This window comes from Falco peregrinus, chromosome 5, assembly GCF_023634155.1.
Source record: "Falco peregrinus isolate bFalPer1 chromosome 5, bFalPer1.pri, whole genome shotgun sequence".
Lineage (NCBI taxonomy): Eukaryota > Metazoa > Chordata > Aves > Falconiformes > Falconidae > Falco > Falco peregrinus.
In genome coordinates, this window is record NC_073725.1 from 84,180,331 (window position 1) to 84,207,656 (window position 27,326).

At 57.3% G+C, this 27,326-nt stretch overlaps 2 protein-coding genes across 9 annotated transcripts; one reads left to right on the forward strand and one right to left on the reverse strand.

Moving 5' to 3' along the window:
* Nucleotides 1-24: 24 nt before the first annotated feature.
* On the reverse strand, nt 25-16,318 carry LOC101924021 (lysosomal alpha-glucosidase-like). 5 transcript variants are annotated; one of them, XM_055804934.1, is made up of 20 exons: nt 14,407-16,318; nt 8,916-9,453; nt 8,573-8,718; nt 7,500-7,665; nt 6,909-7,005; nt 5,806-5,925; nt 5,444-5,562; nt 5,240-5,371; nt 4,348-4,458; nt 3,412-3,525; nt 3,164-3,248; nt 2,680-2,797; nt 2,177-2,310; nt 1,904-2,055; nt 1,535-1,683; nt 1,303-1,444; nt 1,025-1,123; nt 751-915; nt 417-670; nt 25-320 (listed from the first exon to the last, which is right to left on the reverse strand). In XM_055804934.1, the coding sequence occupies exons 1-20, from the start codon at nt 14,625-14,627 to the stop codon at nt 308-310; spliced, it is 3,075 nt and encodes a 1,024-aa protein (XP_055660909.1). In that variant the 5' UTR covers nt 14,628-16,318; the 3' UTR covers nt 25-307. The 5 variants fall into 5 exon arrangements, with proteins under 5 accessions (XP_055660909.1, XP_055660910.1, XP_055660912.1 ...); XM_055804935.1 differs by having other exon boundaries at nt 524-670; nt 14,407-16,313; XM_055804937.1 differs by lacking the exon at nt 14,407-16,318 and adding an exon at nt 10,642-10,754.
* On the forward strand, nt 12,820-27,219 carry MAFK (MAF bZIP transcription factor K). Of its 4 annotated transcripts, XR_008747348.1 has the most exons (4): nt 12,820-12,987; nt 21,068-21,147; nt 22,344-23,201; nt 23,654-27,219. XR_008747348.1 is itself a non-coding variant. In XM_055804939.1 (3 exons), exons 2-3 carry the CDS (start codon nt 21,112-21,114, stop codon nt 22,776-22,778), a joined length of 471 nt encoding a protein of 156 aa, XP_055660914.1. In that variant the 5' UTR covers nt 12,820-12,987; nt 21,068-21,111; the 3' UTR covers nt 22,779-27,219. The 4 variants fall into 4 exon arrangements, 3 of the variants coding, with proteins under 3 accessions (XP_055660914.1, XP_027635264.1, XP_027635269.1); XM_055804939.1 differs by having other exon boundaries at nt 22,344-27,219; XM_027779463.2 differs by lacking the exon at nt 12,820-12,987 and adding an exon at nt 20,026-20,172 and having other exon boundaries at nt 22,344-27,219.
* The last annotated feature ends 107 nt before the right edge of the window (nt 27,220-27,326 follow it).

The window sequence follows — 27,326 nt, forward strand, 5'->3', positions numbered from 1 at the left end:
CAGCCCCATGGCATGCTCCCAGGACAAGCTCTCCATGTGCCTTTATTGCAGCGGCCCCCACACCTCCGCCCGTACCGCCCACCCGGGGGGCACCCGTGGGGCCAGCCCCCTCCCGGTCCCCAGCCGTGCTGGAGGGGGGCTGCGCAGTGGCAGGTGACAGCCCCAGGTGACAGCGCCGATGCCCTCCCCTCTGTGGGGGGAGCCCCGAGCCTCTCCCGGGCAGCTGGTCTCAGCGTGGCGGGGGGGCCCGCAGCCCATCACAGCCACCGCAGGGAGAAGCCCCGGCTGAGGCTGAGGCCGAGGTCGGTCACGGTGAGAACCTGGGGGAAGAGAGGAGACATGTTGGGGGTATGGCCTCAGTGGGGGGCGTGTGAAGCATCCCTTCCCCTGCCCCCCTCAACCCCAGCGTCCCTTACCCACCGCATTGGCCACCAGCCCTGTGATCCTTAGGGCTGGGGAAAGAGGGGTGGAGACCCCCAGGATGGGGACCGCCAGGTCCAGGCACCCCAAGACGGGGCTGTACCTGGTTGTCCAGGTAGGAGAAGGGCCTCTCCTGGCCATTCAGGAGGACCTTGCTGGGTGGCTGCCGCACCCCAAAGATGCTCAGTGTGCCAATGGTGACCTCAGTAGCCTCAGTGCTGGCATGGAGGACGGTGGAGGTGAAGATGTTCTGCAGGAGGTGACGCCATGAGCACAAGGTGGCCAGGTGCCACAGGACACTCCAGCCCTGCCCTCCCCACCGTGTCCCACCTGCGTGACATTAAACACCAGGTAGGAGTAGCTGCCCTGCTCGAAGGTGTCCAGGCTCTCGCCATCATCCCAGAAGAGGTCCCCCCAGGCGGTGGCACTCGAGGACAAAGCCACGATGAGGCGCATGGGGTTCCCTCGGGTCACCTCACTGGTGGTCCCTGGTTTCTGGGGTTCAAAGACACTGGTGCTGTAGGGTTGCAAGCAGCCAGGATGGGGGTCCAGAGGCTGAGGTGCTGGGGGATGGCCCCTGGGGAGGTGACGGGAGGGTGCTCACCTGGGTGGGCAGGATGGCACCCTCCCGGACATGCAGGTTGAGGTGTTCCAGGGGGGCTGACATCTTCAGTGTCTCCCCGCTGCTGTTCACCGAGGAGCCCTGGGCAGGTGGCGAGACATGGGCATGAGGGGGGTGGGGGCATGGCAGGTAGCCCGGGCATGGGTCTGAGGAGCAGCCACCCCCACCCCTTCCTCCACCGGGGCTTGCTGGGCTCAGCCGTGGCTTCCCACCCAAGCAGGGACCGTCAGAACCCGGCTGAGCGCCACAGTGCTCCTCACCGTGTAGAAGTCGTACCATACGCCTCGGGGGAAGTAGCCTGTGACCGAGTCCACCCCGGGCTCCAGCACTGGCGTCACCAGCAGGCTCTGGCCCCACAGGAACTGCCTGTCCAGTCCCAAGGTGGCCACATCCTGGGGGAACCTGTGGTGGGATGGAGACGCCGCTCGGATCAGCCACTTCTCTGTCATCCAGCCTAAGCATCTCCCCAGCTCCCAGCGGGGATGCTCTTACTCAAAGAACAAGGGCCGGGCGACAGTGTCCCCTTGCAGGTGGGCACGGTGGAAAAGAGTGTAGAGGAAGGGCAGGAGGGAGTAGCGGGTCAGCAGCACATCCTTCATGGCCGTCCTTGCTGCGGGGCTGAATGCTGTTGGGTCCTGGGCCTGGGGGCAATGTGGGGAGTCAGCAGGCACCCCATCCCCAACCCCACCAGGCATCCCCACTGCCCCTGACCTCCTGCATCCCGCTTCCCTCATCCCACATTCCACATCCTCAATCCCGCCATCCCCCATCCTGCTTCCCCCATCCGATATCCCACATCCCACAGCCTATATCCCGCATCCCACCGCTGGGATGCTTCCCACTGGGCACGCTGCCCTCGACCTGCTCGTTCTGGGTGTTGTGGTTGCGAGCGAAGGGGTAGAAGGCACCGAGCTGCATCCAGCGGGTGCACAGCTCCTCTGAGGTGCTGCCGGAGAAGCCGCAGATGTCCGCCCCAACCAGCGGGATGCCGAAGAGGCTGAAGCTCAGCATCCCTGAGGGCAGGGACGGTCAGCAGGGCACAGGAGTTTGGACGTGTCTCCAAACAAGCAGAAAGCTCGATGGAACTGGGGGTGCTGGTGGCAGGGGTGTCTGCGGGCAGCCTGTGCCACCCACCTGGGATGGAGTAATACATGTCCTTCCACTGGCTTCGGTTGTCACCCAGCCAGTGCCCCGAGTACTGGCCCTGGCTGGGGAAGGTGGAGCGGGAGATGACAAAGGGGCGCTTCCCCCGGATCTGGATCAGAGCGCTGGAAAACAATGGGGACAGCTGGGGGCAGGAGGTGAGAGCAGCCCCCCAGGAGTTCACACCTTATCTCACAAGGATGGAGGGAGAGGTCCAGCCCCATGGCAGCCCTGTGGGGCCGGAGGGTCAGCCCAAGCGGTACAGCAAAGGCTCAGCACTGGGACCGGCCTCACCCCCCCATCCCTCCCACAGCGGTGTCAGCTCCCCCCTCCTCTTCCACGTTATTCCCATCCCAGAGGTTGTGAGCAGCCAGGGCATCTCTCCTTCAGGTTGGGCACTCAAATTCCCGTCCTTTCTCTACACAGCCCTGAGCAGCAGCAGGATTTTGTCCCATCCCATCCCCAGGCCAGCAGGAAGCAGGATGCTTGGGTACCTTGCTGTGGCTTTGGCTTCCATCAGCCCGTAGAGGTTGTGGAGGTTGTAGTGCACTGAGGCTTTCTGCTTCGCTGAGGCACACACCGTCTTTGCAGAGAGGGAATCACCCAGCACGGCTGCCAGGAAGGAGAGCCCCCGTTGGCACATGGGGGGGTGTGTGTGTGCAGGGGATGTAGACCCCCACCCAGATGCTTGCTGGCTCTGGGTCAGCCCACCCACACACAGGAGCCAGCCATTGCTGCCAACACAGCAGCAAAAGCTCATGCAGAAGGTCCCATCCTGCACTCTGACATAGCCCCGACAAGCGTACAAGGCTTGGGCATGGACAGCAGCACACCTAAGTAGGGATGGAGGCATTCAGGGTGTAAAATGGAGACACGCTGTCTCTTAAAAATGGGTTTCCCCCATCACACTTGGTTGCCAGCGATCTCAAAGCACATGGTACCTACCAGCAAAGCCTTGTATTTCATCTCCCTCCTTACCCGGTGTGTAGGGTGGGCTGTCCAGCTCTCCTGGGGGGCAGCCGTCTTCAGACCCATCCATGAAGTTGGACGGCTCATTCATGTCCTAAGCAGAGAAAATTGTAAAGCAACTTCAAGGGGGAGGTTTGGGGGATCAGTGGATAGACCTGGAAAAGCAGTATTTGAGGGAGAGATGGTCCTGCCAGGACACACACCAGCATAAGCCGAGCTGCTGGCAGGGAGTGAGCTGGGGGCAAGGAGGGACTTACGATCCAGAGCCCATCAAAGGGCACGTGGGCATGGAAGTGCTGCAGGTTCTCCAGCCACCACTGGTGCGTGTCTGGGTTGGAGAAGTCTGCAAAGGCAGTGAAGCCGGGCCAGACCTGCGGGGACACCACAAAACCAGGGGTTCAGCAAGCGGGTGATCTGTGGGGGACCCCCATGGGGAACAGGGTGCCACAGGGATGTGAGCATGCTGGAGGGCCAGGGGTGCAACAAGCAATAAACCAGAAAGTAAACCCAGGCCGACCGCTTCCAGTCCTGGATGCTGCATGTACAGCATCCCTCCTGCCTCCATGGTGTCCGGGAGCATCGGGATGCTGGGGACTCCCACCTGGCTGGGTGGGCAGTGGCAGCTGATGGAGTGGCTGCTCTGCCTCTGCTTGCACAAGCCCTGATACCACCTAGCCCAGGGCACGTCAGGAAAGAGCTGTGATTTCTCCACGCTTTGCCTCACTTCAGGAATTTTAGCTGATTCATTTTTCTCCATGTTTTCAGGCTACATTAAAAGCCTCCTCCTCACAGACAGCGAAGGAGAGCTGGTGGGAGCAAATGGTGGTGGGGGGGGACACGCTGGAAGGGGAGCACTGCGGAGCAGATCCAGAGGCGCGTGTCCGTTGCAGACAGCCTCGCCTCGCCCCAGGAACGGGAAGGGAGAGAAATCAGATGACCAGGCTTGGGCAGCGCTGCCAACTCTGTAAAGCTCATATGACTTCCACGGGCTCCTCTGCTGGGGCAGGGGCTGGCTCCCGGGGCCGGTGGAGACACCAGGAGGTGACACGCGAGGCCGAGGGCTGAGCCAGGCTCTAGCAATCATCCCGGAGAGGTCCTTCGGCCACTTGGCTTTCCCTCCAGCGCGAGGGATGAAATCCCAACCCTGCGATGGCACGACCCGCGGGGCTGGGATTTCCCCTGGAGCTCCTCACCTGCCCGATGAGTGGCTGCCCTTGGGTGGTGTTGAGGAACAAGCCCCGTCTCAAGCCTTCGTCAAAAGGCCAGTAGGAGCCGTGAGGGTTGGTGCTGCTGATGCCGGGATCCTGGGGACGGAGCAGAGGTTAGCACTGTTCCTGGCAGACCGTGGCCCCTTCCCCCTGGCCAGCCAGTGTGATTCAGAGAAGAGGACAACCCAGACAGGGTCAGCCAGAGCCCACACACGGTGGCTGTTTTCCCCATGGGGAACAGAAACTTGCTTCAACACTTCCAGGCATGTTTTCTGAAATGCCACTTCTGCAAGTCCCCAGGACCCGTTAGGGTGTTTTGGGGAGGTGGGGGACAAATAAAAGCAATCTTGCACTTATGCAAGAAACATCAGGTCACAGACGGGCTTGGGCTACAGCAGGGAGTTCAATGGGGAGGGAGCTCGATCTTTCCCTCTCCAGCACCCCCTCATCCCCACCACCCACAGCAAGCAGAACCCACACCCCCTTTCCTTGTGGAGGGAAGAAGGGAGATCACAGCTGGGTCACGAGAATCCAGCACTCGTGGGGTTTTGAGGGCACCCAAGCTGAGGACCCACGAGTTAAACAGCCTGACCCACAGTTCCTCCAGTTCTTTCACCCACAGGGGACAGGCGCATCCTTGTACTCCCACAGCAGACAGGAACACAGCACCAGAACCTAGCCCATGTCTCTGTGGTCCCTGCATTAGGGGGATTTCCAGTGGCAGTTTACAGCTGCCCACCCAGCACTGAGGCACAGCCCTGGATACAAATCCCCAGGACCAGGGATGATTGGCTAGGTCCAGGAGCATCCCTTATGTTTCCGTCTTACATCCCAGCTCTGCAGCAAAGACAGCACAGGGGGAAAGGAGGGGGAGTACCAAGATCATAACGTAGCGCTGCCCATGTTTGTGGAGGTCTTCTACCAGCGAGGGGAGGGAGGCAAATTTCTGGGGATCGAAGGTAAAGTCCCGGTACCCATCCATGTAATCGATGTCATTCCACTGCACATCCTGTGGGACAGAGGCTCAGGGGTGGGTAACAGATCTTGGACACCCCCCCACTCCACAGGTCCGAGTGGTTACCTGGGGGATCCGGTAGTTCCTCATGGCTCTTACAATCTCCCAGGTCTCATTGCTGGATCCATAGCCCCAGCGGCAGAGGTGGAAGCTGAGTGCCCAGAGGGGTGGCATGGCTGGGAAACCTGCAGCGGGAGAGTGGGAGCACAGATAGGGTGACCCGAGATGACAGCAGCATCTCAAAAGGATGGGAAGGGGAGGGTGGCGAAAGGCTGACACCTGATGTGCTGGGTGGGCTGGGGAGGGGATGGCTAGGGACTGCTGACCCCTCTCCAGCTGGGAGGGCTGGGGACAGTGGTGAAGCTGGGGTGAGACAGGGATAAGGGCATGGAGAAGATGGATGGCCATGCTGGGGTGCGGGCACTTACCTATCACCTGCTGGTACTGCTGGATGACCATGTTGGGATCAGGCCCCAGGAAGATGTAAAAATCCAGGACCCCCCCAATGGTCCTCCAGGTCAGGCCCGGAGCAGGCTGCAGGGCCACCTCTTGCAGGTGGGGGGATAGAAAAAGACAGTGACCATTGGGGAGCACCCCCCAGACCTGGACCCCCACGTGGGGGACCAGGCAGCACCACAGGCAATGCTCAGCTTCTGGCAGGGGAACTAAGAAATCATATGACTGGGAGATCACTGGCTTGTGTGGGGAGAGAGCTCTCTATCTTAAAAATTTGCTCTTTAAGCCCAAAGCTGCGCCATTCTCCCAGCTTCCATGTAAAGACCAAGCACATGCAGGACTCCCCTTCACATCCTTCCCCAAAATCCCCTCCTGAGTGAATCAAGAGCTACTTGTACAAGTGAGCATGTGGGCTTTCCTGGGAAGGGCTTTTCAGACGATTGAGCCCTCAAGCTTCAGCTCAGGTGGTTGCATCTCCCACGAGCTCCTCCTTGGAGCATGGCTGCAATAAAGCCGAGCGCAGCTGGAGCTCCGGGAGTCCTGCCACGTGCAGCATTGTCCCAGCTGGCTGCAAGTGGTGGCTGCTGGGAGGGACGGGTGGTCGCCGGTGCCGTCCCCAACACGGCAGGAGCCCATGGGAGCTGCTGCGTGTTCAGCTGGCACACACGGCCAGATCCCACAGCTGCAGCTGGCGCAACACAGCTGGGAAGAGCATGGGTGGCAGACGGCATCCCCAGCTGTGCCCCAGCCGTGCCACGCCACTGGCCCTGGGGGCAAGGGCGTTTCGGGTCGAGGGGGAATGGGCAGAGACCCGCACGCAAGGGACTTGCTTTTATGAAGGCAACTCAGCAGCTGGGCGTGTGGTTAAACTGCTCAGCAGTTGCTAAAGAGCCTTGCCGTAGCCAGGAAACAGATGGCTATGCTCAATAACGGAGCCATCAAACCACATCTTTCCCTTTTACGGCTTCCTCTCACCCCAAGTTCCTGATCTGGCCGCTCCCGCAGCTCCCATCCATCCCCTCCTGCCGGGTCCTCCTCCAGGACAAACTGGCCTGGGGTCCCCTGGGACACCTACCTATTGCATTGCTGTTGAGGAGGAAAACCCCGTGAGCATCTCCGCCCTCCTCCATCAGCAGGTAGAAGGGATGAGCACCGTACAGGTTGAACGATTCCTGCAAAGAGGATGTGCCGGGTGACAGAGCAGCCCCCAGGCAAAGTGGGAGAGCCCCACATCACTGGGGGCAAAAAAACAACTCTGTGCCTCTGCTGCCACCACCCAACCATGCATCTGTCACCCCTTGTGGAGGACAAGGTGAGGGATGAGGATGGTTTTGGAGCTGGTGCTGAATGCCATGGGAGGCTGCTTCTTCCTCACAGCTCAGGGGCTGCTCCAGAGCTGGGCTGGGCAAGGGGGAAACCTCCTGCCTTGCCACAACCTGTTGCACTAGTGACAGGGTGGAGCAGAAAACACTCAGGGCCCTCAGAGTGCCAAAAGCCTTTTGCAATTGCTCTGAAATCCTCCCAGCACATACCTGCCCATTAGCCTTGACCACCCCCTGCCTCTCCCAGTGCTGCCGCCCACCCCCTTGCCATGTTTTCCCAGGGCTTGTCCCATGCACCCCGGTCCTCGCCCCCTGCACCCCCACGGGGAGGGGGGAGATGGTACCGTGGGAGCGACGTCACGGGCCCACAGTGTGAGGGTGTTCCAGTCCAGGCTGTGCAGGAAGGTGCCACGGTGCTCCCCCAGCCCATAGAGGAACTTGGACGGGAGCGATGTGGATATCTGGAGAAACTGGTTAGCAAAGATCAAGGGGGCCACGGTGGTGTTGAGCCTGTCAGGGTGATACCGAGGGAGAGAGGTCAAGAGGGGATGTTGGGATCTATTGGGATCCATTTGCCAATCAACAATTGACCCCTTCCCTCTTAAAACATCCCCAGGGCCAGCACAGCAGCGTATGTCCCACCCCACATCCAGCCCCAACATCGTGGCCCAGACAGCAAATTTGAGTCTGGCTGGATGTGAGGCACAGCCTGAGCCCAAACAAGCCTGACCCAGCACGGCACAGCCTTTCTTTTGACACCAGAAGTTTCCATCCAGGTTATTATTAACCACCAAGGCAATATGGTGGTGGGGTTTCTCAGCCTGTTGTCGCTGATAAGCAGCTCCCAAGTAAAGGACAGAAAACAGGCACCAGCAAAAGGGAAGGGGGAGGAAAGGACAGGATCCCAGAACACCCTGGCCATGCCTCAGCGAGCTGTTGGTGCTCACCAACAGCTTAGTGTGGGCAAAGCCATGGAGGCAACTGAGAGCAGCACAGCAAAGCCACCCGCAGTCCTTTTCCACAAAAAGCCTGGAGATGTGGGTGTCCCTATAGCTTGGACAGCCAGGGAAATCCAAAAGCAGGCGAGACACGCAAAGCCACAACCCTTCAGTGGCCCTTTCCCCAAGCCACCAGGTGGCTTATTGGTGATGTGCTGGGGACCTGCACAATGCTTGTCTGTTTTTGGACCGGAGAGGAATTAGGGCACTGGGAGGTTTTTGGAGAGATGCTCCCCAGATCCCACCCAGCCCTGACATGACCACAGCAAGCACTGGAAAGATGAAGAGTAATTATTGGCTGGAGATCCTGCAGTGTGGTTTTTCCTAGGAAAAACCTCCAGGAAGCGTGCTGGAGCCTGCCTAGGGTGGGATGAACTTCCCCCCACCTGCTGTGGGATGCGGAGGAGGTGGGTTCTTACAGCACTGTCCCTGTCGCCTTGCGCCGCAGCAGCACCCCAAAGGGGTCCCAGGAGAAATCCAGACTGTAGATGGGGTTTTCTGCCCTCTTCATCGTCTGGGGAACCTCTAGGGGAACCTCATACCGTGGATTGGTCGCATCAGTTATCTGCAAAAGGGAGAAAATGCACTTTAAAGACCAGCAAAGAAAGAGGGCAAAGGGTTGGAGATGCTCTTGACCACATACAACCATGCCTGGAGCACAGCAGCTTCCAGACTTGGTCTGAGCAGGGGATGGTCACCTATGGGATGGAGGGTGCAGAAGCGCAGTCCCAAGCTCTGAAGGGCAGCCAGCGTGAAGCTCACCTTGATGTGCAGCCGCGTGTCTGTCTGAAACTCCACGTCCAGCCTCAGCATCCTGATGTCCTGGGGGTAATAAGCCTTCTCCCTCCGCACCAGCAACCCCACCATGCCCAGCGCTGTCTGGTTGAGGCTCTCCAGGGTGTAGCTGGGGAAGTCAGGGGGGTAGAAGCACCAGGGCACTCCCCGCTTGCCCCCTGCCGGCGGCGGGGTCTCCATGAAGCAGCACCCCCGGCTTTCGCAGAGCTCCTGGGTCACCACGACATGCCGCTCCGGGTAGCAGTCAAAGCGGTGGTTTTCAGGCACCAGGAGACATTTGGGGGGCAGTGTGGGTCTGGGCCAGCCCCCTGATACTTGCCGTAGCACCCAGACCGTGATGGTGCTCAGCAGCACAGCAGCCACCAGCAGCCCGCTGCCCACCCACCACGGGGCCAGCTTCCCACGGCCAGTGGGTGTTGAGGCAGCCCCTTCCTCCTCCACCCGACATGCTGCTGGCTGCGGCACTGTTGTCGTCAGCTTCTGGTACGACTTCATTGTCCTGGCACTGGAGTGAGGGAGAGATGGAGGCAAGTGTGAAGGAGCTAGAGAGGAGGAGCTCACCCAAGCCTCAAGGACGGCTTCCCCATTCCCGACGCCCACAGTGCAGACAGAGCCTGCCCCCCTTGGCACCCAGCACCTCGATGTCGGTGCCCTCAGCTAAGGTGCATGTGGCAAACTCAGCAAAGGGTGGCTTTGCCAGGGGCGGGTGGTCCTAACCCTGCTGGAGTGCGGGGAGGTGCTGCCACAGGACTCTCCGCCAGCCCCAAGGGACAAAGTGCCACCTGCCTGAACCCCACCTGCTCTTGGGGGGTGCCAAAGTGGCCCCTCGGTGGGTTTTTCCCTGGTCTGAATTTACAGGCTGCAGCATTTCTGGAAGCTGCAGGCAAAACCGAGCTCCCTCTGCCCACGGGAACAGAGCCGTAGTGCTGGGAGTTGCGGCTCCCAGGTACTGAGCATCCTCTGCTGTCGCCCAAAGCCCTGAGTCAGAGGTTTTAGCCCTGGGGAGAGCTGGATGAGGGATGGCAGGGAATGCACCATCAGTCTTTGCTTCCCACTGATAAAATCTGATTTTCACAAACTCTCAGGCAAACATCTCCTGAACTGGAAGGAAAGAAGACCCCCACATTCCTGCTGAGCCCAGGGAGCGATCTCAACACCTTAAATAAGAGACACAACTTTCTTCTTTCCATCTCCTGCCCAAACCATAGGCACCTGGACCCCACCCATCTCCGCCCTGCAATCTGCAAAAGCTCAGCAAAACGTCTCTCCTCCAAAAGCAGATTTTATTCCCAGGCAGCCCCTCCCCAGCTCCGGCACCAAAACGGCTCAAACTGCCAGGGCCTGGCTCCGAAGCCACCCTGGGCGCAGCGCCTGCCCCACACAGCACCTCAGCCTTATGCAATCGCCGCTCACTCACCCACGCGTGGGTGCCTTCGGGGTGCCAGCACCCACCCACCATTGCCGGTGAGCACCATCGCACCCAGCATGCAAACCCCAGGGACCTCGGCATGCCACCAGCCTATACACTCATGCTCATGCCAGGCCGCCCCGTGATGCAGTAGCATTCACTGGGGGGACAGCCAGTGCCTGCAGCCGGGGGGTCCCCAGCCCAGCATGGGGAGGCACAGTGCCCCAGGACCCCCCTGCCCGGCCTGCCTGGGCCCCGCTCCGGCCATGCCAGGCGCTTACATACACGTGTCTCCTCTTGACATTGTGGCTGCGGGCAGCGGGCAGCAGGCAGGCGGGCAGCAGGCAGCAGGCAGGCAGGGCTCCCAGCTGCTGCAGCTCTGCCTGCTCCACCGTAAACACCCTACAAGGCGCCCGGCTCCTACCGCTCCTCTCTAGTAGCAGCGCCTGCACACACGCCTCTCCGGCAACTTCCCAGCCACTCGCTCCTCTGGTTTGTGTGCTTTGTCTTTATGTATTTTTTTTTTAAATATATGTATCTATGCTCAATGCTGTTCAAAGGTGGAGAATACGGGAGATTATCTTTCAGATGTTCCCCAGCCTGGATGCACACAGGGTCTCAAAGCCTGGAGTATTAATGCTTCTACTCTGCTTTTAGGGTGAGAGCACTGTACCTAAAGCAGCGTGACAAAGCTGCCTGTGCTGAATCCTGCACCGTGGCTTTGGGGAATGGTGATGCCAGATGTGTTCTGAGCACATGGTGGGTGGGCTAGACCCACAAAACCCCACACTTCCCAAAACGAAGCCCCTTTTTTCCATCCAGGTTTTCACCAGAGGTCCTTTATCCAATGCACTCCTGTTCATCTGGTTAACGAGTGCATATAATTGCACACTCCCTGGCCAGGCTTCCCCAATCTTGAGGGACTTGGGAGAGCTGCTCATTGTTTACTGTCGAAGGCCACTGCAGTCTAAAGGTCAGCAGCAAAGGACAACAGACCTTTGGAGCGGAGTTGCTTTCCCCGGGGAATGAAAACAAAAAGTAAGAGCTGTTGTGAACAGCACGATACAGCCAGAAGCAGAATTTCAGGTGACATGACTGACCCACCCACCCCACCATGCTGTATGCAATCTGGCAAACGCGTGTTGTTGCAAAGACAGGGGAAAATACCTCACTGTCTCGTGGATGTCTCAGGGAAAACCCTGGATGATGCAGGACAGTTCTGGTTATTACCACCTGGAAAGGGCACGGGGGCCGGTGGCCATGCTGGAGACACCGGTGGCCCCAAGGCTCCCACCACCAGCACCCCTCTCCTTGCTTGTCTTGGCTCTCTGAGCCACCCAGGATGTAAAGGAGACCTGGAGACAAACCTCAGAGACATCAACGGGGACCACAGGGATGGCTGAAATCTGCCCTCCAGCCCTGAGCTCAGCCTGTCCCAGTGCCTGCAGCAGGTTTGCAGCCAGAGCCCGCAGCTCCCGAGAGGCGAAGGCTGGCGCTGCTGCAGTCACACTGGGCCGCAGCTTCATGCTACCACCTGGGAGCTTTGCCCAACCTCATTAGCCCAATTCCAATAAAAAACAGGGGTTCCTACCAGCAGGGAGGTGCATCTGCCCAATGCCCGCTTCAGCCAGGGCCCGCAGGGCTGCACCAGTCATGGGGGTCCCCATGCTTTGCACCTTGTGTTGCCCAAAGGGAGCAGCGATAGCCAGGACCTGACTCAAAGCCTCAGCTACGGCCCTTAGATATGCGTCAGCGAGGGTCTTTGGGCCCGAGGCTGGAAAGCCCAAGTTGCAGGGGGCCAACACAGACTTTCTAGTATAGTTACGAACACAAAAAAGATCAGAGGGAGCCCAGCTTTGATGGAGGCAGCTGGGTTTGGGCAGCCACATGTGTCATGATGTTTTTTTCATGCATCTGCATCATTGTTGGGTGCTCCCAGGTCTGAAACGCTACGTGCACCACGAGGTCAGGGCGCAGCGTTAGCAGCTCTCACAGTTGCAGGGGGAAAGCGCGAGGTCAGGGTTCAGGATCCGGCCCTGGGGCAGCCCCCAGGGGTGCCGGGCGATGGCTGGTCCCGGTGGCCGCCGGCGGCGCAGGGCAAGCCCTGCCTGAGGCCCCTCACGGAGCCCTGGGACCAAACTGACCCCCGACAGCCTCCCGGCGCCCCGTCCCGCTGCAAACCCAACGGCGCGCCAGCGTGCAAAGCCCCACGGCCGCGCCGCGACCCGCTCCCCGGGAGCGCTCCGGGGGGCCCGGGCCCTGGTCCGCGCTGCACACCCCGCCGGGGGGGGGCGCTACGTGCCGGCCCCGCCCCGTCCCCGCGCCCTTCCCCATGAATGAACCGCGCGGGCGTGGCTGGGGGGTGACGCGGCGCGGCGGGGGCGGGGCCGGGCGGTGACGCGCGGCGTGACGCGCCATGCCGGAAGCGGCGGGGGCGCTGGTTGGTCGGCGGCGCGGCGGGGGGGAGGGGGCCGCCCCGCGCTTGTTGTTGTCCGCGGGACTCGCTGGCAGGGAGGGAGGGAGCCGCGCAGCGCCCCCGCCGCCGCCCCCGCCGCCCCCCGCCGCCGCCGCCCCCCCCCCCCGCCGCCGCCCCCGCCCCGGGCGCGCGCGCGCGCTCCCGCCGGCACGCAGGTGAGGAGCCGCCCGGGCGCGGTGGGGCGGGGGCGAGGGGGGGGGGTTGGTTGGGCTGGGGGGGGGGTGGGGTGGGGAAGCAGCCGCGCGTTCCCGCCGAATGGCGGGAGGGGGGGCGGTGGCCTGGTGCGGCCCGGCTGGGCTCGGCTCGGTCCGGTCGGGTCCGGTCGGGCGGGGCGGCGGAGGTAAAAGTGCTGAGTCACCACCGCGCCGGGCACGTGGTGCCGCCGCCCCTCGCACCGGGCCGGGCCGGGCTGCTCGCACGTGGGCCCCGGCGGGGTGGCGGCGGGGGAGGTGTCGGGGCAGCGCGGCCCCTCGGCCCAGCCGCCCCCAAAGCGCCGGGGAGCCGCGGCGGGGCGGGGGCTCGGCGGGCCCTGCGGTCACCCCTTCCCGCCGCCTCAAGCACCAGCGCGGGGCCAACGCGGCTCAGTCGCCCGCGGGATGGGGCTGGCGGGGGCCGTGGGGTCCCCTCGGGGAGGCCGGCGGGGCCGCGCCTGGGCGGTGCTGCCCCGTCTCCCGTGGTTATTGTGATTGTCCCCCCCGCGGACGAGCGCGCAGCCTGCCGCCGCCTTTGAATGGCTCTGAAAATACATGCGAGGAAACCTGTTGTGACGCCGCGTGCTCCGCGGTCTAAAAATAGCCGCTTTTGTAGTAACGGAGGGAGCCGGGGCGCAGCCGGTGCCGGGCGGCGTGGCAGCGGCGGCCCGGGGGAGCCGCTCCCCGCCCTGGGTTATCGGGCGGGCGCAGCCGCCGGGGGAAGCGCCGGCCGGGCTCCGCGCTGCCCGTCGGTCGGGCCGGGGCTGCGGCTGCAGCGGGGGTTATCTGTCCCGGGCACGGCGGGGCGGAATAGGAGCGGGGCGTGGTGTGTTCGGGCCGGTCCCGGAGCCGGGGGGGGGGCAGCGCTTCGAGCGGGGCGCTGCGCGGTTTCCCCCGGGGGAGGGGGTGCTGCCTGGCTCCCGGGGACTGTGGCGCTGGGGGGATATCCGGGGTGGGAGCGGGGTGCCCGAGCGTCGGGGCTCTCCCGGTGTCGGGTCTGTCGGCGGGAGGAAGGGCTCCCTCTCCCCCTCGGGCTGCCGGCCCGCTGCCTCCCTCGTGGCCGCGCCGCGGGGGTTTGTTTCACAGCTTCTGCGGAAAGCAGGCCACGAGGGCTCCAATTAGGAACGAGCCCCCTTTGGGCAAAGTTGTTACAGAAAAGGGAAAGGCCTCCGTTTTCACTTTCGCCCGGCTGCCCCCCTCCCTCACCGCGGAGCCCGGGGACTGCGGGGGGAGCCCCCATGAGGCAGGCGTCCCCCGGGCGCCTTTTCCTTGCGTTCCCGGTCTCCACGAAGCCGTGTCTGTGGAGGAGCGCAGCCCCTCGCCTGGCACCTCCTGCCGCGCTGCTGTCAGGGGTTTAGCAGCAAATGAATTTACCTAATTTACCTTGTGACTTTCGGTTTTTCCCCTCGCTGCTGAACGGGGCACGCGTGCCTCGCTGTTCCCCCCCCGTGCCTTCTGTGCGGACGCGGTGCTGCTTGTGGAGAAGCCTTCCTCGTGCAGTCACTTCCTAGAGGTGATGGACGCCACGCTTGCCCAATGGCAGCGGGAACACTGCTCCTGCCCGCCGGAGGTGCCGGCCGGTGGCGGGGTGATTGCCACACCATCGGGGCACGCGGTGACTTCGGCCGGCCGGACACCCTGCCCGCTCCTGCAGGCCCTGAGCTTGTCAGGGCTTGGTACCTGCGTCGCGGGAAATATGCCTGGTTGTATTACGCCAGGCTCATGCTCTGCTTCACCAAGTGTTTCTGAACCAGAGGCAGAAATTTTGTTAGTTTTTATTTATTTATTTAAATTTTTTTTTGCTCGCCTGTCAAGCATAGCGTGCTTTGTCATGTTTTATGTCATTCCTGCACCGTCGCCTGTCTGGGCAATCTGTTGTGGCAAGGAGTTCGGTACCGCTGTGTGCCTCCTGGAAGGGAAAAATACAGATCAGCCTGGTACGCTCTTTATTTCCATCGACATTGGAAGATGATTAACGGTGTGGAATGCGCTGCAGACCTTGGTATTAAAAATCTCTGTGTGAGATGTTTGGGAAGCAAAGAAAGGACAGCTGGGAGCGCTGGCCCCCACGGCGGTCGGGGTTTGTGGGATAAGCTTGCTCGCTGATCATTTTTGTAAACATCCAGCTGTGAAGTACTTGAGCAGTGCTAGCACTTTCAATTATCAGGAAGTTTCAGGCTCAGCACCCTGTAGAGATGAACAGGCGGTTTCCACTTCTGTCTGAGCTATTGTTTCAGGCTATCTTCAAACTCGGGCAGAGAGTCTTCCAAGCACGAACGAAGCACAAGCGATGCAGTGCTGTGTGACCATCAACACAAGAAGTGAGCGGGAAGAGCCAGTAACGAGAGCGATTACCCTGCCACTAAGTTCCTGAGCGGAGGGCCAGCTTGCGTAGCAAATCCTGCTGCTCTGCAATATTGCAGGGCCCTGAATAGCGATGCTGTGATGTTCTGTTATTAGCAGTCGGTGAAGAGGTCCAACTCGATGGCTGGCATGTGGGGTCAGGAGCAGCAAGGAATCCCAATCCCAGCTCTGCCCCAGAATCTGGCTGTGCATCCGAGCAATTTATTTGTTGCTCGGTGGCTCAGCTTGGCTGTCTCGTGGAGATGCGTCTCCAGGCTAGGGATGCTGAGGTGTAATTCTGGTGATGCTCTGTCACCACGTTTTATCAGTGCATGATGGAGGAAGTGCTGTCTCTTTGTTGGTAGCGGGGCCGGCTGCCACGTATCTTTCCCCTTCAGCCACCTCCTCTGTGAACTTCTGAGGTGACACACAAGCGTACCCTCCTGGTACTCCGTATCCTCTGCTCCCTAACCACAGGCTCCCTGCAGCATCTGACTAGGTTGTTTACCAAACCACTGAAGACTGTCTGATCCCTGTCCAGGCTTCCCCAGAGAGCGCCTCAGAGAGCCGTGTCCTGGCAGCTCTCAGATGTGCTCTGAAGGTTCCTGAATCTCTCCTCTTTGCTGCTGGATGCTGGTTCCGATCCATAAGGGAAATGGAAAGCTGGCCAGCTGGGCGAGGGCTGTGTGGAGCTCCTCTAGAACAGTAAACAGTGACTCACCCCCTCCTTGTGTCTTCTCTCTCTTCATGTCAAGTATATTGCCTCGCATATGCTTCTACTCTCTGATTCACACCATCAGCCCGTCCCTCCCCGCTCTCATTACAAATGAGTGACAAGCGTCAGTCTGCCTTACAGGATGTGTGAAGATTGTCAGCGCAGGAGAATGGCTTTTTGAAGGATGGGGAGAGGGATGGTGCTCTGCCTACCATGCTGCGATGTGCTGGAAACCCGTGTCGTGCCTCTGAGTGGCAGAGGCATGGCGACAAAGGTTTAAGCGTCTGTAAGTTCCCTTCACCTGTCAGCTCAGATGTTATCCTGGGTAGGCATATCCGTTTGGCTAGCGCTCTGGAGCTGGGAATAACTTAAGGATAAATGAGAAATGTAACTAAAACAGCTGCCTGGGAATTAAATCGCTGCATTTGGGAATGAGTAGAGTATTCTCTGCGTAACTGCTGGTGCTGAATTGAGGCGCGATGGCAGAGATCCCTATCGCTGCTTGAACCTTACGCTGTTTTTCTGCCCACTGGAAGTCGTCGCTGGCCTGGCTGAAGGTGAGGGTTGCATGTTTTCAGTTTGCTGTACGTGTCTGAGGATGGAAGCTAAACACCAGCGGGGCTGTCTGCCAGGCACTCGTGTTCTGGCTGGGGTTGTCTTTCAGTGTAGAAAGAGTTATAAAATTTGAGTTCATCCGCAGTTGTTGGGTGTCGGCAGTGACTTTATAGTAATTCCTTAATGCGTAACGCGCCTTGAAAGCCCTGTAGCGTGGAAAGTCTGAAATCTAATTCTGGCATGTTTTCTCTCCTAATTGCAAGCCTTGTGTGGAAAGCTCTGTCCTACCTCTGCATGAGTTGGGCTTTCTGCTGTCTTCCCCTTTCCAAGCAAAGGAGTTGGGGATCTCTAGATGGTCTAAGCCGAGACCATCAGTCTTGGGATGTCAGCTGGAGATGTCCAGGTTTTTGGGAGGATGCTGCAAGAGGCATGGAAGTCGTCTGAGCAAGGCAAGAGGGCGTTGGCAAGGCTGTCAATGGGTAACTTTATTGCAGAATTACAAGGGCTCTTTATGTAACCCACAGTCAAAACACTTGCTTTAAATACAAGCACAGAGCTGCACTGGAAAAGCCTTTGCCCCTTACAGTTGGTGTATTACTACTCTCCGCTTTATTTACGTAGCGTTCAAAGTGTGTTGTACTGCTTACAGAATAGAGATGTAATGCGGTCCTTGTTCCAAGAAGCTGAGTTCCTAATTTTAGTTGTGATGCAGCAAACTCAATTAAGAAAAGAAGGGCAGGAATAGGGTAAAGACTAAAAGGGTTCTAATAATCAAATCGCAGACAGGGTCCCAGAAGACCCGTGGGCAGCATGTTTAGGGAATGCTGCTGGATGTGATGTGTTTGCAGGATGGTTTAGCGTTTTCTTGTGGGATTTTGCCTTCTAACTGTGGGAGATGCCGTGCTGATTTTAGTTGCTTTTTGTTGGTAGCCGAATAGTCCCAAATGGTCCTGATGGGAAGGATTTTGTAGGTGAGGAGATGGAACCTGAGGCCCTGGAGGACTGCTGGTGAGGGTTGCCGGTGTTGTTGTATTGGTTTCGAGCAAAGCCTGAACCACACCTGTGGGTTCACCTAGTGCAGAGATAAGGCTTGCCCTGGCACTCGTGTCTAGCGCGTGGCTTGAGCCCGTTTGAGCGTTTCTAGTTGTGCTGCCAAATCCTGCCCATGGGGTCGGGGCAGATCCTGGTCTCCCACCCTTGTGTGGAGAGGGCCTGGCATCACGATTCCTGACAGAGCCCTGAATCTCCTTGCTCATCTGTGCCAGCAGTGGCTCTGGCACGTGGCTCCTAGTGCAATCCAAGGGATGCCAGCCCATCGTCTCGGGGGGGGTGCCGGCCCATCATCCAGGGTGTTCGGGTGTGCGGGGGGAGGCAGGTATGCGGCACGGGGCCCCGTGCTGGGCAGGAGAGCGGCTGCGCCGTCTGGCGAGGGATGCAGAGGGTAAGGCGATGTTTCTTGGCAACATGGAGCGACAGGTGATCAGAAGGGGTTTCCTCACGTGGGGCCGCAGCATCGCTCGGGCACTGCCCCCCCTGGCAGAGGCACCCTCACCCCCCTCGCCTCGTGTTGGCCACGATATTTTATGTTTCTTTCCAACTCGGCGCGGCCAAGTGGCCCGCTTCAGTTTTTCCATCGGCTGGCGTAGAAAGCACTTTGAAGCCGGGCTGAGTGAGGATCAAAAGGCTTTTTGTGTCAGGGGTGGGTGTGCCGGGCCTGCCGTCTGCCTCCCCCCGTCTTTTTGACTTTCCTTTTCCGGTTCTCTCGCTGGCGCGGCTCGGCGCAGCGTGCCCCTCGCCTTGTAGGGCCGGGGGCGGCGGGAGGGGGGATGCCGAGGGAAGGAAGAGTTTCTGATGCTGTGGGAATGCGAGCGCTCAAACTCTGTAAACAGCTGGTGACTCACTGCATAACTATGGCACCAACTGCCTGCGCGCCCGCGGCGCGGTGCCGCGGCAGGGAGGGGGCTGCCGGCCCTTTCCTTTACGCACTGGCAGCGCCTCTGCTCTCCTGAACTCCGGGACCGCTTGGCCGAGACCGGGAGCTTTTTCCTTCCTCCTCCGTGCTAGCGCCTACGTCTGAGCCTCCGGCCTGGAGGTAGGGGTGGGTGGCGGAGGGGAAGCGATGGACGGCCCAAGGGCAGCGCTGGGGTCTGGAGAGGCCCTCATTGGAGGGAGAGCCTGCCTGGGGTCAGCCCTCGTGCAAACACGTGTGGCACGGCGGTGGCTGCGCTCAAGGGAGAGCCTACCTGCGGTCAGCCCTCGTGCAACACATGTGGCACGGCAGCACCTGCGCTCAAGGGAGAGCCTGCCTGCGGTCAGCCCTCGTGCAACACGTCTGCCTGGGGTCAGCCCTTGTGCAACACGTGTGGCACGGCGGTGGCTGTGCTCGAGGGAGAGCCTGCCTGCAGTAAGCCCTCGTGCAACACGTGTGGCACGGCGGTGGCTGCGCTCAAGGGAGAGCCTGCCTGCGGTCAGCCCTCGTGCAACACGCGTGGCACGGCAGCAGCCACGGGTCGGGCACATCCAGTTGCTCGGAGGTGGCTGTCAGGGGCTGGGACCCGCTGCCCTGCCCTGTGGCCCAGCTGGCTCCTGCTGCCCCGCTGCAGTGGGGGCTGCTGGAGGTGTGCCCAGGGTGGGGTGTGGTGCTGGAGGAGAGGAGGGAAGGACTCAGTGATGCTCTGGAAAACGCAGCGCACACCAGTTGCTGTAAGTGGTCCATTCATCACAGAGCATCTTGGCTTGTGTGCTGTGCGGCTGTCCTTGTTCCTCCTCCAGACATGGAGAGCTGTGCTGTCTCAGGCTTAAAAATAGAGGAGGCGCCTATATACACTCCCTAATATCTAGGATAGTATCTTGCAGCTTTGCACTTAGGGGATTATTTTTTTTCTGCCCCCCTCCACTCTTCGTCTTGATGATTTTTTTTTTTTTTTTACGTAAGTCGTGTGATGATGAGGTGTCTCGACTGATAAAATTCAAGTGACAGCAGCATGGGCTGAGCCAGCACCTTCACCCACACGGCTCCCAGGGGTCCCCGCACCCACCTTTGTGCCCCCCACCCCCCTGCCCCGCATCCCGCCACCCCCCTGTTTGCAGATATGAATGAGTTTGTTTACTCTCCGACGACCTCGTGATGTCTTTGCACAGACATGACCTGAAGTCATTATTGCTTTTGGGCTTCTCTGTTTCCATGGCGACTGTCTCCGGGTTGGCTACTTTCCCAAGGTCACCATGGCAACTATCAGAAGGGAATCATGCTTGGGATGCTTTGGCTGGATTTTTCATGAATGATTAGGATGTGTGACACGATGCAGACGTGGAAATGGGGAGGGTATGGGCTGGGCTGGGAAGGGGAGGGGGGCGGAGAGGGAGAGGACTCCCGCCAGACAGGCTGCGCGCTCTGCGGTGCCACCGGGCGTGCAGCCCTCGAAGCCGCCCGCCGCCGCGCGTCAGGGGGGGGACCGGCGCCTCGCGCCCTCCCCGCTGGGGGAGCGATAGGCAGAGGCTGTGATGGTGGCACGGCTGCGGTCGCCTCTCTCGTGGTAGGTACCTGACGGACCGCCCGTGCTGCCGTCACCGCTGGGTGAAGGTTTTGGGTGGAGGTGCGGGCAGGTGGATTTTCTGCAAGGCGCTGATTGAGGGGGTGTAGTCGCCAGCTAAGGTAAGAGTGAAGGGCAGTGCCTCGGCAGGGGATGGTCTCTCTGTCGGTGGACATGCCTCCACGTCACTAGAAATACCAGGCGGGTCGGCTCTCGCAGCTGGGGGGCCGAGAGGATGGGGAAGCAACAGTCTGGGTGTGCTGGGAGAGGCAAACTCCTTGCCTCGCGTTGTTATCAGGGGCTTTTGTTTCTGCCGTTTGGGTTTTCCAGTAGCGTCTCCTTTGGGTGGGGACAGCGCTGAAAGCAGGTTACGAACCAGGCAGCTTCCTTCTGGGCTGCTGATTCAGTTGCGAGCCGGGTTAATAATAATCAAAATAAGAATGAAGGGAGTTGTTGTCTTGTGGCTTTTCAGTGCCTTTTATGAGCGGAGGTAAGTCTTAATTCCGTCCCTAATAGGCCATTTGGAGCGTCTGGGATTCCTTTGGAGGGAGGTGAGCGGGCGCTGGTGGCACGTCGCGGGGTGCCGCGTGGTGGCTGTGCAACTGCTGCTGGTGTCCTTTTCCCCCTCCCTGCCCTGCCTTCCCTGCTGGGGCTTAGTGTAGTTCATAGCAAAATAGGTCTTCAGCCTGGAAAAGCAAGGCGCTTGTCAAGACTGATTCTCTTTCTTCCGTCTGAATGGGGTGGACTGATCTGTGAATCCATCCTGCTGCTTTGAACAGCGGTGTGGTTGTTTGCTTTAACAGTGGTTGAGTTGGGGGGTTCGGACTGTGTTGGGTATCTTCTTCCTACCTTCATCTCTGAGATTACTGTAACCTGAAAATCTTGTTTTGTTTTTCAGTTGCAATTTCTGAGCAGTTTTGTCCGGAAGACTGTGCTCAGGTTATGACGACTAATCCCAAACCGAACAAGGCATTAAAGGTAGGGAAGGAGGCCGAGCGGGCGGTGCTGGGTGGCAGGGGAGGCTGTGGCAGAACCACGCTCCGTGCGACATTGGTCATACGTGACTTTTCTTTCTCACTCTGAGAGACTCTTAACATGTGGGTGCCGATGCAATGTCGCACTGCCTACAGGAAAGGTTAGGATAGTAGAATACTGGCAGTACCCAGAAAGAAGTCTGAAGTCTCTGGGATGGCTTGGAGGCTGGCGTATCCCAGTTGCTATCCAAGAGACTTTTGGCTATAGTAGGTATCGGCAGCATCCTGAAACCAGTGCTCCCAGGCCTGTCAGTGAAGTACTTCTGCTCTCAGGGACTGGGGGGCACTGGCGAAAGGATGCGTTCGGCTGGTGTCCCTCACATCCATGAGATGGTAAATGTCTGGGACCTGCCAGCTTGGTGGTGGTCTACACATGGGCTGTTGTGTGTGCGTTGTCACGGTTTCTTTCCAGTCTCTTAGCTCCTTGTTCCAGATGTCCTGCAGTCTTTGAAGAGACATAAAGGATGATACCTTAAAGGTTCTGGACTCGATGATCTTAAAGGTCTTTTACAACCTAAATGGTTCTATAGTTCTGGAAGTAATTGTGGCAGCAAATCTGCTTGAGAAAAAAGGCACAAAGCCTCGGTGTCTCTCACGTAACTTCAGAGTCTGGCCTGTGCACCAGCGAAACCAAATCAAGCTGTGGTCCTTGAAGCCAAGCAGGGTCGGTTTTGTTGGCTACTTGGATGAGCAGCCTTCAATGAAAAGCCACAAAATGCTGAATTAAACAAGTGGCTGTTCAGCTTTTGAGATGCTGCACTGGTGTCCTGGTGTAGTGCTGGGAAAAGGTGTCGTCTTTAGCGTTCAGTATGAATTCCAGGTCCTGACAAAGGAAAACACAAAGGGCTTCAGTCTGCTTTACATTTATCTCCTGAAAAATCATACTGTTCAGTTCACATGTGTAAGGTTCACTGCTTTCTTTGACTTAAGAGGCTTACCCAAACCTGGACGACAGCAGTGCTCAGATCTCTGCCATGTTTTACCCAGATGTTTTAGCGGAGTGTGTGGTCTCTACAGTGCTTTGGGGTTGTTTCCCAGGTAGGGGTGTCGCATTGCCGAGGGGTGGCCTGTCTTTTTTCACTGTCCAGAACATCTGTTCACGTAGGGTTGCTGCTACCCCTGTGCTGTTGGTATTTGCAGGTAAAGGAGGAGTCAGGAGAGAATGCCCCAGTGCTGAGTGATGATGAACTCGTGTCAATGTCCGTACGGGAGCTGAACCAGCACCTGAGGGGTCTCACCAAAGAGGAGGTCATCCGTCTGAAGCAGCGGAGGCGCACGCTGAAGAACCGGGGCTACGCTGCCAGCTGCCGCATCAAGCGCGTGACTCAGAAAGAGGAGCTGGAGAGGCAGCGGGTTGAGCTGCAGCAAGAGGTGGAGAAGCTGGCCAGAGAAAACAGCAGCATGAAGCTAGAGCTGGATGCCTTGCGCTCCAAGTACGAAGCACTCCAGACCTTTGCTCGTACTGTGGCGCGAGGGCCTATTACCCCCACCAAAGTTGCCACCACCAGTGTCATCACCATTGTGAAATCAGCCGAAATCTCATCCAGTTCTGTGCCGTTTTCAGCAGCGTCCTAGTGCCCTCGGTGGGGGGAACTAGCAGCCTTTCAGAGGGGAGGGGAAGAGGCTCTTATGCATTGTTCCGGAGTCCTTGGTCATGTCAAGAATTGGCATTTTAACAATTCTCTTCCAAAAGTGCAAAAAATAGGAAAAAAAAGAAAAGAAAAAAACCCCGACCCCAAACCTACAAAGGGAACTTCACTGGCTGCTTCTGTCTGGACTCGGTGGCTCCATCAACCTCTCGTGTCCAGGATTTGAGCTCTATCTGCAGTACAAATTGCAAGATCTGCTTCCACCTTTCCCCTGCCTCCCCAAACCCCTCTCAGCCGTGGGCAGCTTTCCACCTGGGAGAAGATACCTGAGGAGCCTCCGGAGTCTTTGTGAATGATGCTCAAGAGCCAGGAAGCAGATGGACCGTAGAAATCATCACGTGAGATGAATGTATGGAAAAAAAGAGTTTCCTTTAGAGGCATCCTACTCCCTGTAAGAAAGGTCTCCCCTACCTTCCCCACTTCCGTCTGATATTACAAGGGCAGGGATATAGGCTTTTTGGATTAGATTTCATCCTGCTATGAGTGGATGGGAGCGGGAGGACAATGGAGACTAATGGTTGGGTCTGACCACACCCATTAGGAATAGCCTTTTGTTTTCAATCCATGCTGTTAAAATATGGAAAAATATATATTTTACATATTTTAATATGCCCCATTACCTGTGTGGCCTGTAAAAACTACATTGCAGCCTCCTTTACTCCAAGCCCAAGTTTCCCAATAGCTCCTTCCCTAAGGTGTGCCTGTGAATTGGGTATATTTATGCAGTTTTATTTCTTCCAAATGATCCGCAGTCTTGAAGTAGCAGCTGCTTTTTTTTTTTTTTTTCTGGATTCCCTGAAGCTTAAGGGAAGGAGGCACAGTAAATGCTGTGAAGAGCTGTGTGACGGGGAGGAGAAGGGGAGACTAGGAGGAAAAATGCTGCAAGTATTACCAGGTGGAGGCAGAACTGGCTGTGAGAAGGTGGGACAGTTCTGCTGGCATCAGCACTACGGGAAGGGGTTTGTGCAGAGTATTTCAGAAAGATGTTTTTAAAGCACTGAAGTGTAACTAGAGGGCAATAGCGTTCAGACAGGAGGAGAGAAGTTGCAGAGCTTCCTCTTTGCTAAAAGTGTTGGTAGGTTAGCAATGAGCATCCTAGCTGGAGAGCTGGGCTCACCAGTCTTTGATGACCAGAAGGGCTGTGGGGAGGTTGGATGGGAGCTGGAAGAGTCTTTTCCTCTCCGTAGCGTGTCAGGTGCTGGAGTTGGGATCCAAAGAGTACAGTGAACAACCCTCAGTGTTCAGACAACCTGTGTGAATGTAACCCTGAAACTTGACGCTTTCTCTGGCGAATGGGTGAATTATCCCAAGAGGTGCACAGAGGGCAGGATGGAAAATCGGGGGGTGCGTGTAGGGGATGGAAGAATTGGGGTCAAGAAGTTGTTCGTGTGGCTCTGAGCAATGGTTTGGGAGAGGGATTTCTGGCTTGACAATGGGCAGGAGGTGGGAAGCCGAAGGGAGAGATTCTGCTGTTGCGCAGCAGCGCTGAAAAGACGAATGTTTCCAGGTCACTGTAAAAAAAAAAAAACAAACTAGCTATGTTGGTGTTTGTGTGTTTTGTTGTTGTTTTTGTTTTTTTTTTTTTCTTTGAAGTAGGAAAGAAAAGGGACTGTGAGTTTTGCAGGGCAGATCAGAGACTTGTGGAATGGACGATGCCTGTTGTCACACAGGTGAGAAGAGAATGAGATTGCTGAAGTTTAAGATGAGGAGAAGAGCTTAGAGGATTTGGGCTCCAGAACAGAAAAGAAGGATCACAGAGAATTCACGAGTGTTTTGGGCTGAAAGAGAATAATCAAGTGCCGCTGTTGTTGCAAAGGGGACAGTGAACTGGCATCTGACACCCAGTATAATTTGTTGTTTGAGGCATGGTCTTGCCTTGAATGGCAGTAAGTTTGTTGAAATTTAGTGAAGCCCTACTTGTCTTTGGAAGAAGTTGTTAGCTTGCGTTTTCTTTTTTTTTTCACCTTGTCATCGGAGTCTCTGGATTTCCCAGGAGGGTCCGTTGTGAAATAGGTTAATGAAAAGAGAAACCTCAGACTTGGTTCTCGTTCAGTCCTCAACATCGACATCCTTGACCTTACTGAGCCAGAAAGGGTGTAAGTGAAACGCTTCCTGAAGGCTCGTTACCCCTGCCAGATCCACGTGTTATGGAGGGGAACAGGGAGTTTCCTTCGAGTGATTTTCCAACACGTAGAGTTTGGATGACACTTAGCGTTACCTCATTTCTCCTCCACTCCCTCCCTATCTCCGAACAGGCAGATCAATGTCCTGTGTATCAGTACCAGTTATTGACTCCCACAGCAGAAGCTGAGGAAGAGAAAGATGTTACTGTCATTTCCTGGTCCTCTCATGTTCTCCAGCTCACAGACATTGGAAACTTTCCCAGACCTTACAGGTGCCTCTGAAAACAGGCAAAATGGAGACTCCTGGCACTGTTGGGGCTTTAAATGAAAACTTTAATGAAAAAGGCCAGTTGACTTGAAAATGCCCAAATGCTTCCAGTCTTTAAAACAGCTCCAGAGCTCCATAACATTCCTGGCTAGATAGGAACACCCTCTGGCTGCCCTTGACCCCCTGCCGGGGAAATCAGACCAGTCTCACCGAGGGGAACGGAGGTCGAACTTTGTTCCGTGGGGTCTTCTTGCTGTTGGAATGAGTTGAGAAACATATCTTTACGTGGCACTTCCCTTGCAGCCAAGTATTTCTTTTTTTCCAGTTCTTGGAAGGGTGCCAAAGGCTTGTCCAAGTGATTGCTAGTTTAGTGCTGGTAGGCACTTAAATCTCTGGTCACTCGATAATGAACAAGAGGCCTGGGTGTTGTTAAAGCTGTTGATACCATAGCCATGGTAGGTAATCCATATTGGATATCCATAAGGACCACGTGGAAATATTTAAAGAGAGAGAAATATATATATAAATATATAATTATATACATTTTATCGTACAGATTTTTCGTAAAAAAAAATAATTTTTTTTCCAAGTTTGATACTGTAAATCTTTATTAAAAGAAATTGCCAGTCCAGGGCTCCCTGGGTGGTGACCTGGAGGGGAATGAAATGTCCTGGCTAGACTTCCACAGAGGGATCAGAATTGCAAGGTAACGTGGAGGGAGGAATGACCTGAAAGCTGTTGACCGCGTTGGAGACCCAGCTTCTCCACCCTGGAGGGCCCTCCAGCTTGGGGTTGTCACATTGCATTCCTCTGGGGTTCAGTTTGTTTCTGTTGGTTTTTTTTGTTTTGTTTTGTTTATCTTTTTTTTTTTTCTTCTGTTTTTTCTCTCCGTCCTGCACTTGCAAGCCTGACACCCAGGGCGAGCACCGCATGGGGGGCTGGGTGTCCCCTGAGCAGCTCGGGCAGCGCTCCCCTGCAGCCGTACCTCTCGCTTGTCTCTTTGCTGCAGTAGTTTGGATGCCGGGGCTCTCTTCTCTGCCCCTCTTAATTTGTGTGTCCCCCCCCCTCCCCTGCCCCGCTGAGGAGCGGGGGCTCTGGATTTGGGTGCTGGGGTCCTCTCCTCTGGGCCTGGCCTTTCTTTGGTTGCTCCCCATCTGCAGTGTGACAGAACCGAGGGCTGGGCGGGAGACAGGAGAAGACGAAAGCGTTGGGCAGGGACCGGGAGGGACATCTGTGTTGGTGTAGACGTGTTTGCTGTGCTCTCTATGGGGAGTGGGGAACCTTTCCCTCCAGGGCAGCTCCAGATCCCTTTGAAGCAAGTCAGCGTCTCTGCTCTTGCCCAACTCTACCGTCTGGAGGAGACCGCAAAGCGCACGCTTAGAGACCTGGGTGACACGGCTGGGGAGGGATGGGACGGGCGAGCTGATGCGGAGGCGAGCTGTGGCAGGGCCAGGCGCCATGGCGGTCAGGCCACTGGACGGCTCGGACCCCGGGGAGGAGGAGAAGGTGGCATTTTTTTTTCTCTCTCGAATCATTTAAACTTCATTGTCATGATTGTTTTTATTTAAAAAAAAAAAGAAACAAAACAAAAACAAAAAAAACTTTTGTAATGTGGATTTGTTTTCCTTCGTCTGTATTTCAGTCTGCTGGGGTGTTTCCGTAGATGGTGGATACTTGCTTTCATTTTTTTTAATGATAGGAGTCTTCTGTTTTAAGTTGTTTTTTATCACCAGCTCATTCTATCCTCTGTGGTTACTCAGTAATTTCATTTCAATATTTATTTTTGTGCTGCTTTTTTATTATAAAATAAATTATTGATATACCAAGCAATGTGGATTCCTGTTTGTAAGGCGAATAGCCCTGTGTATGTGTCCATTACTTTCTCTTGACAGCCACAACGTAATTTATTGCTGTAAATTTAGCTGCAGTGACTGGTTTTTTTGTACCTTTCCAATAAAGCATTTTCTGGTTTCAGACTTGCCCTGGTCTATGGTCAGCGTTTTGGAGCTTGAATTGATTTTTCGGTGGAGTGTGTTCCTTGGGGGGGGCTTTTTGCCCGCCTGTCCCTGGTGCAGCGTGCAGC